The sequence below is a fragment of the Xenia sp. Carnegie-2017 genome, unplaced genomic scaffold (genome assembly GCF_021976095.1).
Source record: "Xenia sp. Carnegie-2017 unplaced genomic scaffold, XeniaSp_v1 HiC_scaffold_1, whole genome shotgun sequence".
Taxonomy (NCBI): domain Eukaryota; kingdom Metazoa; phylum Cnidaria; class Anthozoa; order Malacalcyonacea; family Xeniidae; genus Xenia; species Xenia sp. Carnegie-2017.
Window position 1 is genome coordinate 9,036,222 of NW_025813402.1, and position 17,510 is coordinate 9,053,731.

Genomic DNA, 17,510 nt, shown 5'->3' on the forward strand with positions numbered 1-17,510 from the left:
ATTGATGATCACTTGAACACAACACAAGGTCCAGAGACTTATTTTTAGAAATTCTTTTACACGGTTAATTTAAAATTAACTGACTATTAATTAAACACCAGACTCGATTGAGTCTTGATTAAAGACCCTAAATTTCCCATGTGCTGATTAGCCCCGTCCAACATTCCTCCTTTCCACCTTCCAAGCAATGCAATATGCGATAGCTAAGTTGATTATGGCATATTCATTCATTTTGAAAAATAATGAATACTATCGATTTTATATGTGACCTAATACATGAACAAAATCAATTAACACGTGGTTTGCGTTTATAACAATTTTAGTCGATTAACGACAGATAACTTACGATTGATATTTTTCCAAAAATGTTCAATTTTCTATTCTATTTTAAAAATATAATTATATTACAGTGTATAAGACGACTTGCATGATGCAAACGGTTTCGAGAAGCTATTTGCGCTGTTCGACTCTAACTAAGAACGCTCTTCTGTATCATGATATGCTTCCATCAGACAAGATGTGTAAACTTTTGAATCACAACTGAGTTGTTTCTAAATAAAACGTCTCGTTTACAAGTAATGTCGACCCCACGCTTGCCACATACTAATTACACGATGAATGCCTAAAAGTTTTCTTGTCTGAAAGCAAAGCCAAACTGATGACAATTTTGCTTTAGGACTGTACCTAATGCTGGATTTCCGCAATAAAATACAGAGATCTTTCCATGATTCTGTTCTTTCAGTTCTTGGAATACCTGTAAGAAATTGCCTCCATGTCACTTCTCAACAATGGTTTCAAATTCGAAAAAAAATGTGGCGAAAACCACGTCAGGTCAAATGGAAGAATGAATAGATTCTTAACAATGGAAGACAAAAGTGTTAGTTTCAACTCCCACGTAAATACGAATTGTATTAAGTTTTAAGCGACAACTAACCACACCCCAGAAAAGTTTGATGATCTGCTTATGGCAAATAAAACATGAAAATCAACCTCTAGCAGCAATGGGGAGAACTTATACGAAAGCTGTGTTTAGCTAAAGGATAATGATAAGTTTTAGTTGATCTTACTTTATCCCATTTCGGTCTGCCAGGATTTGTTTTCGTCTTTAAGCCCGTGATCAAATCCTTTTCCTTTTTCGAGTGGAGAAGCTCAAGTGCCAATTGTAAACCAACCGCTTTCATGTCTTCCTTTCGCAACGCCGATGTCATGTAAATATGGATGTCCAGAAAATGCTCGTTGAGTGCTCCTTCGTTCTCCGACTGCTCCAGTTCAAGTTGATTGAGCAAACTCAAGAACCATTCAAAAGAGTGCTGATCGCGATTGATCCATATGAAATCAACCTGATAGAAGATGAAACGGTGCTATTCATATTATACTCAACTTGATGTGATGCGTGCATGCCAGAATATATATTTAGTAGATGTGGTATTTACCTTACGAAGTTTACGTAGGGAATAGGGCACGTCACCCACCCAGCAGTAGTTACATTTAGGACACGAGTGTGAGGCATTTTTGTATCGCAGCATGATTGTTTGAAGGATCGAAGCAAAAGGAGTCACGCCGATTCCACTTGAGATTAGCACTGCATGTTCGGCCTCAGTGAAGTGTGTAGCTGGCGCTCCATATGGACCATCAACGTAGATCTACATGAAAATTACTTGATTCAAATTATGTATTGAGCACATAAGAAGCATGGTGCATAAAGCCACCATCTTGAAAGGTGGCAAAACTAAAGATATTTAAGATTAAATTGTGCTTCTTCCACGTTGATTTGCAACTGCAGTCTCAGTGATGGTTTATTTTTAGCTTTTAGAATGTTTGAAACAATTTTTTTGAACAATCTTTGAACTTATTTTTAATTGAGAGGTTTTCTTTTTACCAGTGATCAGATTATCTGCATTATTTTTGAAAATGAAATAGGATTCAGATGTAACAATAATTTCGCGATATTAAAAGGTTGCATGGAAGCTAGAGTTGAGAGAGAGGATAACAACAATAACTACGTAATCATCAACTTACTTTAAGCTTTTCCGAGTCGTTTACAACAGTACGACGTCGTAATTGTCCGTTTTGTACTAAGCCTCTAGTGTTTACATTATTCATAGGATAAATGGAGTTGCCATTGATTTCTTCTCCTCCTATAGCTGATGGATATTCACTAACGACTTCCAATAGATCTTCACATGACATGTTTGGCATGCTACTTCGTCTTTGTTCAACTTTCACTTCTTCAATCGTTTCGAGTCGATGACGTTTCACGCTTGTTGCATAACGACTTCGAATTGTTTGTTGCGTTCGCCTGAAAAGAAAAAACGTGCTTTCGAATCATGATATAGCTTAGCTCATTTGAAGTGGCTCTTCAATCTTTAAGTATGTGGAATAATAACAGCGTGAGGCATCCAGTTGCGTAGCCGGTCTGCAAGCTCAACTACTGTCATGTAAATTTTAGAGCTTGTATTAGTGTATTCATTATTATTTTCTTTAGAAATTTTTTTGTCTTTGCAGTGAGTGATCACTGAAAGTTTGCTTTTCAGAAATGCATTAGCCATCTGGCTACGTCACTGCATGATCTCACGAGTATACAATAACGCTATAGGTGAATACATTTACTCATTAATGTACTGGGAGTGAGAATGGGTGCTCATAATTTAGCTAATTGTGTTGAAACTGCTGTGTTGAACTGATTCATGATTACACACGGCAAAACAGTTGGTCTTTGTTTTCCAATTTTGCTTAAAAAAGTTACAAATGTTTAGGGTCTTGTATATTGCCATTTATATCACAATGTGTTACAAGTTTTCTCGTATATTGCCATGCTTTTCGTTCTTGAGCCCATCCAGTAGGCTCACAATATTGTTCTTGTCAGCGCAATCATTTTCGATTGTGTTTCGCGTTCATCGTGTTTGTAAGCTGTCACTACATTCAAAATCTATAATGGGGATATGAAGCGAAAATTGTGCTGTTTACATTATATTTTCATTGAACATAACTAAAAAAAGACCCTGTATCTTCCAACAGTTTATTCATGTCACTTTTCATTCTCAACGTATTGTAGTTTATATAATACTGAGAGGTATATTTGATGATGTGTTTTTTCAAGAATTCATGGTATAAAGAAATGCCCAGTCATTTTAACCAACAGTTGCCTTGGAACTGAAGGATGTTGGTACATTGCAACAATTCATTATGCAAAATAACCTCAAAAGCTGTATAAAGTCGGACATTACAAAAACTTCAATATCTTGAGAATGAAAAGACATAAAAATTATCTTGGAAAATACCTGCATTTTGAAAGTTCTGCATGTTTAAGGAAAATATGATCAAAATAGTAAAATTTTCGATTCATATGTCCATTAATTCGATGTGCATGATGTCAAAACAGTCTGTTCGTGGTTCATACCTCTCCTTATCTTTGATACTGGCAGCCTTTCTTTTCCTTATTGTTCCCCGTTTTACCGACTTTTGTTTACACTCCTCCTTCTCTATGTTTTCGTAGTGTTCGTACAATTTCTTTGTCCATGTGCCGACCCCGCGAACGTGCAGCCAAATAAAACCAGCCATGTCAGGTGAGCTACTGATCGTGAATGGATGCCACTCGTATTTTGCAATCGCTGGTATGTTTACGATGACATAATCACCCGGCTTGTAATTGAAATTCGGTGGCCTTCGTATTACTAAATGAGTTACCTAAGTTTAAAAACGGAGGAAATTACTTTACATTAATAATGCATAGTTGAATTGTTCTGACTGAAGTGCAAATATTTCAAAGCATGCAGAGAAGTTTACCAAGGTACGAAACATTTAATTATCTTTCAAAATATCTATATATTTGAAATGCGAAGTCTCAGCATTTTTTATTTGGTTAATGCAATGCATCTCTACAGGGCCTATTGTGAGAAAGTCTAGAGGTAAACGAGAGTGTGTATTTGTAGAATAAATTTCGACTATATTTGTGATGAAAGACTTCGCTTGCTCTTGAGATGTATAGGTGCAATTTTTAATAAGTGTGAAATTTATTTGGTAAGACATGTGTTGATGAGTAAATTAATAAAGCTAAGATATCAGAGGCAGCAATCCCTCTCAACCTTTTCAGTTCAGTCTCGGAACTTTGAATTTACAAGATCAATGAAATTGTATTTTCCCACTCAATAATATTGCACAAAATGTGCATCATTCCATTTCAAAATCTTTGTGGTTCCGCTTCAAATTTTTCTTCAATACTTCTACTTTCATCAATGATCAAAACGAGTAAAAAATACCGCAAGTCTAAGGGAAAATAGACTTAACGTGTTTAGAGTTGTTTTGAGCTCTTATCTGTCGTTTGTGCACACCTTTGAAGGTAATGTTATTCCTTCTTCTATGATGGTCTTGCCGTAACGCGCTCTGTTCACAACCCTCAGACGCAAGACTCTTTCAGCCAGATAAAGCACACCCGGAGCTATGAACCATTTCCAAAAGTCGGGCGCATGAAGTATAAGCAGAATCCACCAAAACACGTACATGTGATGCGTGAAGTAAAACAGCTAAAAGACAACGAGTTTAACATTCAGCAAAGGGCATCGGCAGTTTCCGTTAAAACTGAATATCAAGCTAGCGTGATAAAAATTGCTTATTTCAAAAATACAACTCCTCGTGTTTGAGCTTGTATGATGTTAAGTTTGTGACCGTTTCTTAGTTCATGGGTCAGTAGTAAAGCTACGCACGTTTCTAGTCAATCCTACTGATCTAACGCAAAAAAAACTCAAAAGAATGTCAGGAATCGTGGCTTTACAGTGTATACATTCGACAAACTATCAGAAAGTCATCGTCATACAAGGTCAAACAAGATGAGTTGGAGTTATCAAAGAATGGTTAAAGCTTTTTTACTTAGCAACCAAACCAAAGTGAAGGGTAAACATCTTTCGTGCCCTGGACACCACAGCTAACGCATCTAGAGAATATTCCTGAGTTTCAAACTAATGCATGGGTAGTTATTTATAAAAGACGGAATGGATACATGCAGTAGCGTGTATTTTGAGTCCTGCTATGTAAATTTGAGATCATCATCGTTGTTCATTTTTTTAGAAATCTATTGTTTTCACAGCAAGAAAAAACATAGGAATTTACGCAGCCGGACTAAATAATCAGACTGGTCTTGCCACTGACCCTACAACCTACTTCAAAAAATCCTCTTTTTCTTACGAACGGTTGAGACAGCACAAACATTGCAAAGAGAATCAGCAACAGCAGCACTCCAGTCAAGCCGGCAGATCCGTCAACCCAGCCTTCCTTATTTACGGTAAACATGTGCTCTGCTACGTTTTTACCAGTGTCGACTAGAATGATTGTAAATTTTTTCTGATGAGCAAATATTGTACGAATGGTATAGTTTCAAGGGATGATATACAGAACATTACGAGGCTTTAAATATAACCGTATAATTATTGGAAGACGGTATTTTCACTTAACTGATCGCTTGATTTGATAGTGTTTTAGAAAAAATCTTGCTATTGGTGAACGGAAATGAGTTTGTCATTGATTCGTGCATGGGAATTCAATTTCTGTGTCGCACTAAGTGAGAGTGAGTGTGAGTGAGCTTTTAGAATTCAGGCGTGTGTCCACCTGAAGATAGCAAAACTGAACGAGATTGATGTATCAATTCAACTCAGACTGAACTTTTATACTAAAATTTCTTGATGGTTGAAAATAACTTTTTTTGACAGTTGGTAACTAATTCGGCATTGATAGTAATTTCTTTGCTTGAAAATCGTCCTAGCCTGGTGACAAGTAATCAATAGAAAAGCAGATTTTTACTTACTGTAACGACCAAGGTGGCCGAAAAAATGCAGAATTGACATGACCGTTATAATGATGGCAACGGATTTATGAAAAATGATATGCTGATCAATTGGAAAGAATTTTCCATATCTTGTAGATCGCAGCCAAGTGAGTAAACCTTTCATCATTAGCACGAGTATTAAAGTTGAGTTGAAATTTAGGCACATGCCGTTGACACGTGCCAAAATCACCCAGACACCTTCGTTACGTCTCTTCACACCAATCCAAATACATAACCCAATGTTTATAAGAGCATACAAGGAAACGAAAAACACCTTCACTGGATTTTTCTTGATGTATTTCCATTTCAAGCGCTTCGGCATGTAACTGGACATCTTTTTCTTCTGAGCAGCAGGAGGCTTTAGCAAATGACCACCGCTATGGGGGGAGGATAGATGTGAATTGTTTGTTTTGGATTCAATTTTTTTGCTCTAACAAAACATTTAGTGTTGTTTCCCTTGACGTGTTGTCTCAGCTCTCAGTGCATGAAAATTTACACTGTGGTGAAAAAGTCACTTTTTCCCTGAAATCATGCATTAAGTGTAGATATATTACAGGTATACGCCGCCAAATTGCACACAAAGCTCAGTTGTAGTGCTGTTTAATAGAGAATTTCAAGCTAAAATGACTATTATATATTTTTGACGATATCAAACATTTTTATCTTAAAATTAACCTTTTGATGGAATCTTATTTCTTTTCGAATATATACTGAAAACGAATTTTCATCCCGTGGCTTCGCGCAGTTGGCTCGAACCATAATCATGGGATCACGGCAAGTTTTTAACAGAAAATTCACCACATGTCTATTAAAAAACCTTTTTATTTATATTGTCAGTTGCGACGTGCGAGGACAAGTATTTTAATTGAATTTAAGCGCAATAAGTTTTTTCTCATTCAAAATACAAACAAACAAGCAACTAACAACATTACTTTAGACTAATCCACCATAACAATACACAATTGAAACCCACACACCCACCTCTTTCCTGTACACACAATACGACGACGTAAGAACCAAATAACAAATACGGCTAACCTGACGTTTATTCCTCACTGACTCTGAAGATGACTACCGCTAAGGTTGTCGAAACGTCAGTCTACATCAATACCAACAGTCCTTCTCAGGACTATACTAACCTGGACGATCTTCATCTACAAACATGTTACGATACTCCCGGGTTCAAACCATGCACCGTATAAGTTTTTTTCAAAGACGTGAAAATTTTTGTGAATGCTTTGAAACGTAACGCATGCTTGATTTTTATAAAATGCCAAAGAAACAACAATCAACGAGGCAAAAATTAGCAGAGAAAAGATAAGCCGGAATTCAGTTACTTATTCAAACAAATTAACGTTTTAAGGCATTTCGCCACCTCATACCTTATCGATAAGTTTTCTGCGATGTCAGGATAATTGGCAAGAAAAGTTTTAAACTCGTCCAAACCGATTTCTCCACTATTGTCTGTATCCATTCCTTCAAAGAGGACCTCCAGCAGCTCATCAATTTGTTGATCATCAAGCTTTAGTTTGCTTTCTTCCACGCATGAGAGTATCACCGTTCTTACTTCACTCTGGCTTAAGTAACCGTTACCTTATTAGTATACAATGTCGAAGTTAGAATGAATACCTAGAACAGCAATATTTAGCTATTTATGCATCATGAAAAAATATTTTTGCATGAAAAGATCGTGTGTATTTTTGCATACAATACAGCGTAATGCAATTAAAAATTTCCAAACTGTTTTCATATATCGTGGTTCAGCAAAACTTCAACAATTGACTTGGAAGCATTTATGAAGCATTTTATTTCAAACGAGGAATTTTCATTTCAACTGCTGCCCTTATGTTGCGTCAAAAAATAACATGTTATTGTGCCTTATTGCAATGAAAATCATACAGTGAATAAGCGAATAGTGCATGATCTTTAGAATCCTTTCGCAGACAGTAAGCACGTCTCATCTTTCTTTGCATAATGTAAATTTTCATTATCACACTTTTCATAGCAAAAATGCACAGATAAATTACCATCGAGATCATAGACCCTGAATAAAAATGTTAACTTGTCCATCTGGCTTCCTTTGGTCAACAGTTCTAATCCTGCAACAAGTTCTGTCATGTCGATCTTTCCATCGCCATTATCGTCAAACAATGTGAAAAACCGTTCGGCGAAAAATGTCTGAAATGATTACACAGACGCTAAGTTGTCAAACATAACTTATCATTGAGAATGGAGAAAAAGCGAGTTTATTCTTCTCATATTCATCGCTAAACAAAATGACGTCATATGTAAAATGTATTCATATACAAAGTATCTTTGCAAATGCAAAAGCACTGCACTGAATTTTCATCTAACAAATACGTGGGAGCTGGCATTTTGTAAAGAATGGTTCTGCTTTAAAAAATACAAAGAAACAAACTGATTCATGTTGAATGCACTTACAAAAGTATCATACGGAAGAGAGTCGTTAGCAGACTACACCTTCGGTTGTCATGAAGATTTAACATAGCTGAAAAGCAGCTCGTATAAAGTAATTTGGGACAAATTTCCTTTATTTAAAACAAAGCGATTTTCCTTTTGAGGCGGTGGATGAATAATGTGAAATTTGCTTAGTCTGCCTACACACATATATATATAAGCCAATGAAAAAGGGCTTACGAACTTATATAAGGATTTGCTCCAGAGGAAATCACGTTGTCTGTATTTAAGTCATAATCCACATTGCCTGAAAAGCCAATCAGATTGCAGAAAAGCATGAAATTCGAAACGTGATATATAATAGCATCAAAATATAGGTACCTTTCCTAAATGCAAAGCCTTCCTAAATTGCTCAAAATCAATTTTGCGGTCGTGTGCTATAGAAACGTTGAATTGTTCCTCAATCCACTGATACCACTTTGAATCGGTTGAGGCGCTGTTTAAAAAACGTTGTCATCAGTTATTTAGAATGGTGGTATACACAAGACATACTAATCGTACAAAATGCAGTTTTCTCATTAAAATGAAGCAGGTTGAAACCGAACCCACTCGATTTTTGCTTGAACTCAATTCCATTCCTCTCGCAATCTGTTAAGCAGTCATACTTTTCTATCAAATCTATGAAGAGGATTTTGTACAAAAGGAATGTCTCTATTGTATCGAATCTTGATGAGTTGTGCTCTCACTCCAAATAGCGCAATAGCAATAAAAAAGGGGACAGATTAATTCATTTCCACATGCAGTTGCAATTATATGTTAACAAGGGCAACATGTCAAAGTTGATTACATCAAAGGTAAGTATATAGACAGTACCAGACAGTAACTAATTAGGTAAAATTAATCACCATTCTAGCCGATCCAAACCACTCAATAAGTCTTTGAGGTCGATTTCACCATCTTGGTCACTATCCAATAATTCAAACAGCTTTTGCGAGAACTGCACAATAAAGAATCGAGAATGTGTTGTTTCATAATTCTGTTGTGTACCATCATTTTAGTTTATTCTATTGATAGACTTTCACTTTCAAGAGAGGGACATAGTAGATAGACATATACTCAAGATAGACAAGCGCAAAAAAGTGGATAATAATTTCGTGTTCTATAAATACGCCCTGAAATTGATCTCTAATTCTAACCCTAACCCTAACCTCAATCATACTGAATACAGGCTATGCACGACATATTAGATTTTTAGGGATCAATTTAGCGTGCAGCAAAACACAAAATTGTAACCAAAATCTGTTTCAGGAATACCCAACTTTGATAATTGTGATATGGCCGTGTATTTATAGCCGCTAGCCACAAGGTTTTTTCTTTTCTTTTTCCTCAAATATGTCCACTGCTTAAACTAGGCGTTCATCACTTCTCTATTTGCCCATTCAGGGATAAATTTAGGTAAATATTCAAATAAATTCGCCGCTCGTTTCTCATTTAAAAACAAGAAATTTTCTGTGACGTCATTCAGTGCGCCAGTCATCTTATAGATCATAGCTCTCAGCGAACGAAATTGCTCAAATTCTTCTGGGGCCGGTTGTATAAAAACGTAGTTAACTTTAACTATAGTTAACGCTAACTACCGTAGTTAACTCCTTAACTGTAGTAACTTAACTGCTCGACTTAACTGCGTTGCACAAAACGTAGTTAGTCGGATAGTTAAGTAACTGCGTAGTTAACTTGCGTGGAAATTACGTGGAGTGTTGTTTACATAAAATGACATAAAGTTTAATCAATTTATCCTTTGTAATGGCGGGCAAGTGAACTATAAAATGACTTTAAAATCATGAAAAATCTCTTGGCTTATGTAAAAATCTTAAAATATGGCAAACTATTGTCGTTTTTACGGATGTTGATAAAGCGAAAAGAAAATTTAATAAAAGATTCACGATGACATGGTAACCGGATTAAATTGCAGCATATACTTTGGACTTTTCTCAAGAAAATCGACCCTTATCTTCTCTGTAGTACAGTGCGATGTTGACGAATGATATGAGTCTCGGCAAGGACTGCTTTCTTTCATGTACCAATTATATATAACGGACTTGGGCAAACGAAACAATGAACTCTTCTCAAATTGATTCATATTGTGTTCTATGTGCAAAGATTTAAATAATTGAATGGCCTCGCTTTTACAGAATTTAAAACTGAGAGATTGAGGGTAACAAAGGAAAAGGGTCGTTTCGTTTCTCTTTATAACAGCTGAGTAAAATGCTTGAAAGAAATGTGTTTGTACAGACATAAGTCACACATATTTGTAAAAGATGACAGTGATGGACTTTTTATTATTAGAAAACATTTCTTTGAGTTGTCATAGTTAGTAGCCATGTAATCCAGCAACTGTCTTTTATCGGCTTGTGACATGTTATATTCACAGCTATACACAAAATACTTATTTGTTTTAATTCTACCTTTCAAAAACTGAGTTATAAAACTATTGGGTATATTTGTTAATGAGCCTTAGCTATGGAACTTTTATTCATGCCTTTGTGATTTATTAGCCTATTTTTGTCTAAAGCTTGGGAGTTCTATTTATTTCCTACTTTTTGCATCTTGGTAAGTATTTGAATAGCTTTAAAAGCCATTGACTCTATCAGAAATAGTGTATAAAAGAAAGATATTGTTTGGCTAATCATTGAAAGAAATGTTGTTAACCAAAAAAATTAATCATTGTTTTATGACAAGACATTTAGCCACAGGTATGACTGTATGAGCAAAAGAAGACAGCCATAGACTTTTTATTGATAGACTTGTTAGCAAACATTTCTTAAAGGTCATCATAGTTACAATGTAATCTCATGACTGTTATGACATATCTTTCCTCTGTCATTAAAATGTAACATAGGGATATAGAATAAATATTGTATTCATTTTGTCTTCATTGTCATTTCTATCCTGTTAAACTCATGCCATTTTGTTTATTATAGATTTTGAGTGTCCCCAGGTACATAGAATATTTCCTCTTAACTTATTTAATTTAAAATCTATTCTCAAAAATATTTTTGTCGGAATAGCTTATAAAGTCTATTTGTGCATTGTATTGAACTTAATTCACAGGAATAATTATTATTAGAAAACATTTCCTTGAGTCATCATAGTTAGTAGCCATGTAATCCAGCAACTGTCTTCTCTGCTTGTGACATGTTATATTCACAGCTATACACAAAACCTTTTTGTTCTTAATTTTGCCTTGCAAAACTGAGTTATAAAACTATTGGGTATATTTGTTAATGAGCCTTAGCTATGAAACTTTTATTTATGCCTTTGTGATTTATTAGCCTATCTTTCTCTAAAACTTGGGAGTTTTATTCATTTTTCTACTTTTAAGTCATCAAACAGTAGCTAGATCTTTATTGGCAGGCAAGATTGTATGTACATTGAAAATAAAAATTTTTACATAGGAAATACTTGATGAAATATCAATAAAACACACTAATTGACTGTCATGTATATTTTCCTCTTGTGTAATAAACAATATGCAATGGATAATGTGCATATATCAAGCAACATGGACCTTCACCATGCATGCTGATGAAATGTTTTATGTATTTAAGGAACTAAAATCATTGTATCTCATGCAGCTGATACACAAAAGAGTAGTCATGAATTAAAACTGTTGTAAAGGTCATATGTATTATCATTGGTATATTTAGCACAACATTTATACTGTAGTACCTATTTGTTTTAACATAATCTAGCTTATTTTCCATAGAGCAAAGAGTTTATATGATGCATATGATATTCAATCAAGCAAAATGCATAGGGAAAAACCCGCGATTTGAATATTTGATACATCCAAGGCTATAGGATTCATTGCTCGAATAACATTCTTTGTTTTTCTTGTCATTGAACGAATTGTACGTATTTGTAAGACAATGTCAGCGAGTTATGTGCACTAATCTTAAAGAAGTGGCTCTATCTCAATTGAGAGTCTCGCTTATGAGTTGCAAAGAGCTACCGGACGCAAGAAAGATAATACAAAATGCAATTGCTCTTGTGTAAAAGGATTTGTTACGTGGATAAATTGTTGGCTGTTTTCGTCAACAAAAACTTGGGATGTTTTACAGCACTGACGAATGTAGTACATTGTCCATAAAGCTCTTATTCTAAAAGCCTTTGCCATGGAAGATACATATGTGATTAAAAACTCAAGGTAAAACGTTGTTGATCAACAACATCTACCCATAATTGTCTTTGAGAAGGTAAGCCGCCATATTTAACTGTGTTTTGAAAAGTTAACTATGCTCCATAGCATAGTTAACTTTAACTACCTTTTAACTGCATTTAGCGCTAACTACTTTTTTATACAACCGACTTAACCGCGTGGTTAAATTTAACTACTTTTTAACTGCAAAAAGTGTAGTTAAAAAGTAGTTAAGAGCTTTATACAACCGGCCCCTGGTTATTATATAAATACTAATGTTCACATTTTTGATAAAAATATGAGGTAGCCTTACCGTTGTGTCGTCAAGAGCTGCCTTGAAATCCGACAGTTCAATATCTGCATCTGCGCCACATATTTTTTCAAAATAATCCGTGAACCACTGGCATATTTTATTGTTCTTTTTCTTTCCATGGCGTCTGTCCAAAAGGGTGACACAAATGAGTTGATAATCAGGATGAATTTATTTGCTTGTCACTGTTCAGGCAATGCAGTAGTGGAGTAAAGGGTTGTTATATATAATTCAAGGCAGTGCAATGAAACCTCATCAAAAGTATCACCTTTCGATAAAGATCAACTCGGTACTTGGTTGAAACTTTTGCAGAATTTCCTTTAGTGTTTATTTATTGTAAAACGCACGTCACGTCTATGCACATTTGCATAAATACGTAAATAATAAAATCTCGATTTAAACTTAAAACATATAAAAATGATAGACAAATGTGGAAACTGGCCTTGATTATATTTCGAGAACTTCGTGTGTGTTTAGTTATTATTTTAAGTATATATATATATACATACGGTCTACAAAGCGAAAGAACGCATACTTTCTCTGACAGTCAATGTATTTTAACTTCATCGAGTTATTGATTAGCTACGTTTCAATTACAAAATATCTACTTACTGCCATAGAAGAAGTAAACCACCGCCGAGTTCCTGAAGACTCACTCTGCCATTTTCATCAAAGTCAAAGATCGCAAATAAATTTTCGGCGAAACCCTAGACAATCCAATATATGTTAGTGTTTTAATTCTTTGGCACAGGGTGGATACCGAAAACTTCGACCATAAGTTACTATTTAAATACTGGTTTATGAGATCTCAGAAAAAAAGCAACGTTTTCAAATGTTAGCTGTACCAACAAAAATATTATGAAATATATATATATAAGGCCGATTTTGCGTTGTGTTTTACAAAATTCACTGGAAAGTAAAATTCACCCTCGCTATGATAACTATCGTCTGAATACACTTCGCTTTCTTGTTGAACAATTTACATGGCTTTTAAATCAACTTTAAAAATTTTAATTTATACTTCGTAAATAAACACATTGCGAAAAAATATCACTTTTGGACGACGGTCAATTGCAGGAAATCAAAAAACATCGCTTCGCATGCAAGATATATGGTTATGAAATATAATATGTGGTTATGAAAAGCTAAAAGTATGTACACAAGGATAATTCAATTAACAGTGTTTGTTTAAAACTATATCTAATAAAGTGTACATTAAAGATCACAAACTGCTTTACAATCACATGGAAACGTCTAACTCATAAAAAATCATTCACACATATTTTACCTCAACTTTCTTTGCACCCGCGACAAATTGGTCTTTTTTCAATTTTCCATATTTTCCCAAAGGACCAAAGATTTTTTCAAACCAAACAGAATGTGTAGATCTCTTTGAAATATCGGCTTTTTTTGGACTTTGTTCACCTACGTGATCATCATTCCCTTCTACAGGATCATGGATGCCGATCCCCGATACATCATCCATCGAGCTTTCAATTGCAGTGTTAATGTATGACATGTCTTTTAAGGATTTCAGCTCCGTCGATGAATCGAATCCTATATATATAGCATAATCAGATGGTAACTATAAAATTGCACAATTCAGAGATATTCAACGAATATGGATAAAGGTTGAATGAACACCGATTGTGGGGGGGTTTATATTGTGTTAAAGACAGGTAAATACAGTCAGAAAAATCTCCGATTTCCGCCGGGCAACATGACCTAGACTGGCTAGGCAAAAGACTAAAAACCGTCTTTATCATTTTAGGAAAATCTTCCTAATGTATACGTGTTTTCTAGACGTTTAACTGGAGACTACTCTAAAGAGGAGTGTTTCTGATGTGTGTTTTATTTATAGTCAATCGTTTATGATACGTGACTCGTAAAACAAAAGAATTCAATGCCGAAATCCTGATGGTTTGTTCGAGAAACTATTTTATTTTTTACGTTATGAAAATATTTTTCACCACATGCAGTTCTCTTCATCAAGTATGTAGCTATGCTTGCGTAAATATAGCTATAGATGAGGCGCGATTAAAAATAGTTTTTTGGTTAGCGAACAGCTGATTTATGAAATACATTTGCCATGCATTGACAACTTGTCTTGCACAAAAGCACGGGATATTCAAACCAGTATAATGATATCCGTGCAAAGTATATTTCTTTAATTAAGCAGTTCGCGTGATCAAGGATAGATAATTGATTTTATGGCGTTAGTGGTCATTCGCTGACTGTATTTCGGGAAACGAAGATTAAAACAGTTCAGCCGGCTATGTGAAATTTCTGTAAGGGTAGGTAGAATTTATTTGAGCATTATGTCTAAGAGCTATTTCGTTACTATCCCCTTGTAGGCTTATTCAAAGGAAAGTGATCATGAAACAAGCTTAAAAACCCAAATGGTGGATTGTGGAGAAAGATATGGAAAAGAGCTGGAATCCAGTTTCGAGAAAATGCATATGGCATCTCAAATATATTGCTGTGCAGTAAATGGTAAATAAAACAATTAAATCCTATGACTATATATAAGAATGCAATTAATTGCTAATTGTAAAACTTAGACAGTCGTGTGAAAATTCCGTAGGAGAATAGACACTTTACAAAAGGGGATGATTTGAAATTACGAAAATAGAGATTTTTTAAATTTCCAGCAAAAACAAAGTATTTCTTAATTGTTGCTAATAGTCAATCCGGGTGTCGAAAACCCTTATCTGATGGCGTTTTAGAGCATCGAACAATTCCGGTTCCAGTCTGCAATATACAGTGGAGAGTTGACTTGTGCCCAATCTTATACAACAGAGAAATATTTCATCTGAAGTTCAACTGCGGAGGATGGTTTCCGTATACAAAATGGGCATGTAAAAAAATTTATTATACATCAGCTCTTCAAATACAAGCAACAACATATAAAAGTACCAGCCTATATACAAACTATAGTTTTGAAAACAGAGGATCAATCAAGTCTTCACCTGAGAACGCGAAAAATCTCAATTAGCTATAAATGCCTTGAACCTAATATTGATGTTACGCGTCTTCGCTCTTGGTAGGTTCAATAAAATAGATAACAGGTGTGATGAAGAAAAAGTCTTTGAACGTCTTTCCAATGCGGCGCGTTTTACATATTGTGCAAGAAAAAAGGAAATCGCGCCCACTCATGAAGATACGATTTTAACTTTCGCATAACCAAACGACGGAAAGGAAAACTTTTTGATGAGCTGACAAGCGCTATACTTAACCTTTCGTGTTTTTTCATTCATTGTGTTGGGCTAATACAAGGCAACGAAAAAGATCTGAACCTCGAGTTATAATCATGCAATCGTGTGACTTATCGCAAGATTGACTGTGAAGAATCCCAACTTTTTGGCCTCCCATGAAGCAATTATCCTTTTTGACGACATTTCTTTTTGCAAGTTACATAACTTTTTTTCATAACGCGCGGAGAATTTTATTGTTCATAACAAAACCACCCTCACTATTCTTATTCGTCTTTGTTCGAACAGCATTTGATGACTAAAAATTTTTGCTACTGATGAAATTGCGTTGTTCTGTTGATGATTTTCGAATGCGATCGAGAAATGTACGCGTCTAATTACAAGTCTCCATGCACGGTCGCTACAAACACAATATAACTCGCACAGTTTAGTAACGTTTATTGTGCTAATATTTCACAAATGTCATTACATAGAACAGCCAAATCCTTTATAAAATATTGACGGTCAACAGATAAACCTTAGCATATGTTGTTTCCAAGCAGTATCAACTTGATTAAGTTCATTTAAGTTCAAACAGTGAAAAAAAATGACGTGCATGCGAGTTATGTGCATCGTTTCTGTGGACAGTATCCATTTTAAAAAGTATTATCGTCAGCGCAAAAGTTTTTTTCCTAATGAATGGATGTAGTTCAGAAGTCGATAAAAAAATTTCGTTAAGTCCAAATCATAGTTACAGTTACTTTTTTATTCAATTAACTGCCCAAAATTTATGCAATTTTGGAGAATCTTATGTAGCACCGTACGCTTTCGAGTTTGAAGCCTTGTCTCACAAGACCAACATAAACATCGTGTGATCATGTAATCCTAATTTAATCACAATTGTCGAAAGAAAAGAGGAAACAAACATTACATTCTCCTCGTAAAGGTCATACCTTGATAATTCTTACCTTAAAAATTCGACTTTGCAATAAAGAATATTCACGATAGGACGATAATTCTGTCTGCGTGTTTAAACGTATTAATTCTCCAAACTTTCAATTTCTGACCATCAATGATTGTGTATTTTTGAATTAAATGCCGACACGTAATGTCAAAATCACGCTGGCATGATCCTTCTGCAAATAAATGCGTTAAAAAGCTGTGCGTTCTTTTGTGTACACTTTTTAAAGAGCTAAAACCATGCACCATTCACGTGAATACGCCCACTTGGAGGTGGCTACGAATGGTTCACATGACACACAAAAGTATTCGGTAAGTATATTTAAATGGAAATGTGTTTTGTCATACAGCATCATATTTCAAGATGTGAAAAAAATGAGAAGACACATTTGTATATCATCTAATATAAGATAATTGTAAAAAGAACAAATGAGTTGCATCGTCTTTTAAATACACATGACAATTATCATTTCGTGTGGTGAAGATAAATACTCGTGTTTATTAATAGGAAGGAAAAGCATAAAGAATAGTTTTTACTTCCTACGTGTTTATTTATTTTTATTTCGTGATCGCAAAAGTTGTTCAAGTCTACACGCATAAATCTCCCGTGATATC

General features: G+C 34.9%; 1 protein-coding gene and 1 long non-coding RNA gene across 5 annotated transcripts; one reads left to right on the plus strand and one right to left on the minus strand.

The window, feature by feature from the left end:
• Window positions 1-204: 204 nt before the first annotated feature.
• LOC124443588 (NADPH oxidase 5-like) lies at window positions 205-17,135 on the minus strand. 4 transcript variants are annotated; one of them, XM_046994066.1, is made up of 16 exons: window positions 16,904-17,135; window positions 14,033-14,301; window positions 13,357-13,451; window positions 12,748-12,871; window positions 9,142-9,233; window positions 8,618-8,732; window positions 7,846-7,996; window positions 7,201-7,411; window positions 5,798-6,195; window positions 5,158-5,315; window positions 4,332-4,523; window positions 3,401-3,687; window positions 2,020-2,299; window positions 1,434-1,643; window positions 1,068-1,340; window positions 205-754 (listed from the first exon to the last, which is right to left on the minus strand). In XM_046994066.1, exons 2-16 carry the CDS (start codon window positions 14,261-14,263, stop codon window positions 623-625), a joined length of 2,949 nt encoding a protein of 982 aa, XP_046850022.1. In that variant the 5' UTR covers window positions 14,264-14,301; window positions 16,904-17,135; the 3' UTR covers window positions 205-622. The 4 variants fall into 4 exon arrangements, with proteins under 4 accessions (XP_046850022.1, XP_046850037.1, XP_046850029.1 ...); XM_046994081.1 differs by having other exon boundaries at window positions 16,889-17,120; XM_046994073.1 differs by lacking the exon at window positions 16,904-17,135 and adding an exon at window positions 15,714-15,798.
• Window positions 12,343-15,401, plus strand: LOC124443632. The gene is made up of 2 exons (XR_006947696.1): window positions 12,343-12,492; window positions 15,099-15,401. It is a non-coding gene; the product is annotated as an uncharacterized LOC124443632 (long non-coding RNA).
• Window positions 17,136-17,510: the final 375 nt, after the last annotated feature.

Excerpts from the sequence above, each read along its gene's own strand:
- LOC124443588 (XM_046994066.1), bottom strand. The coding sequence starts at position 14,263 with ATGTCATACATTAACACTGCAATTGAAAGCTCGATGGATGATGTATCG. Across the intron at positions 9,234-12,747 it reads CAGCTCTTGACGACACAACG|TTCTCGCAAAAGCTGTTTGA; the intron begins GTAAGGCTACCT and ends TTTATTGTGCAG. Across the intron at positions 4,524-5,157 it reads GAAAAAGAGGATTTTTTGAA|CTGTTTTACTTCACGCATCA; the intron begins GTAGGTTGTAGG and ends GTTGTCTTTTAG.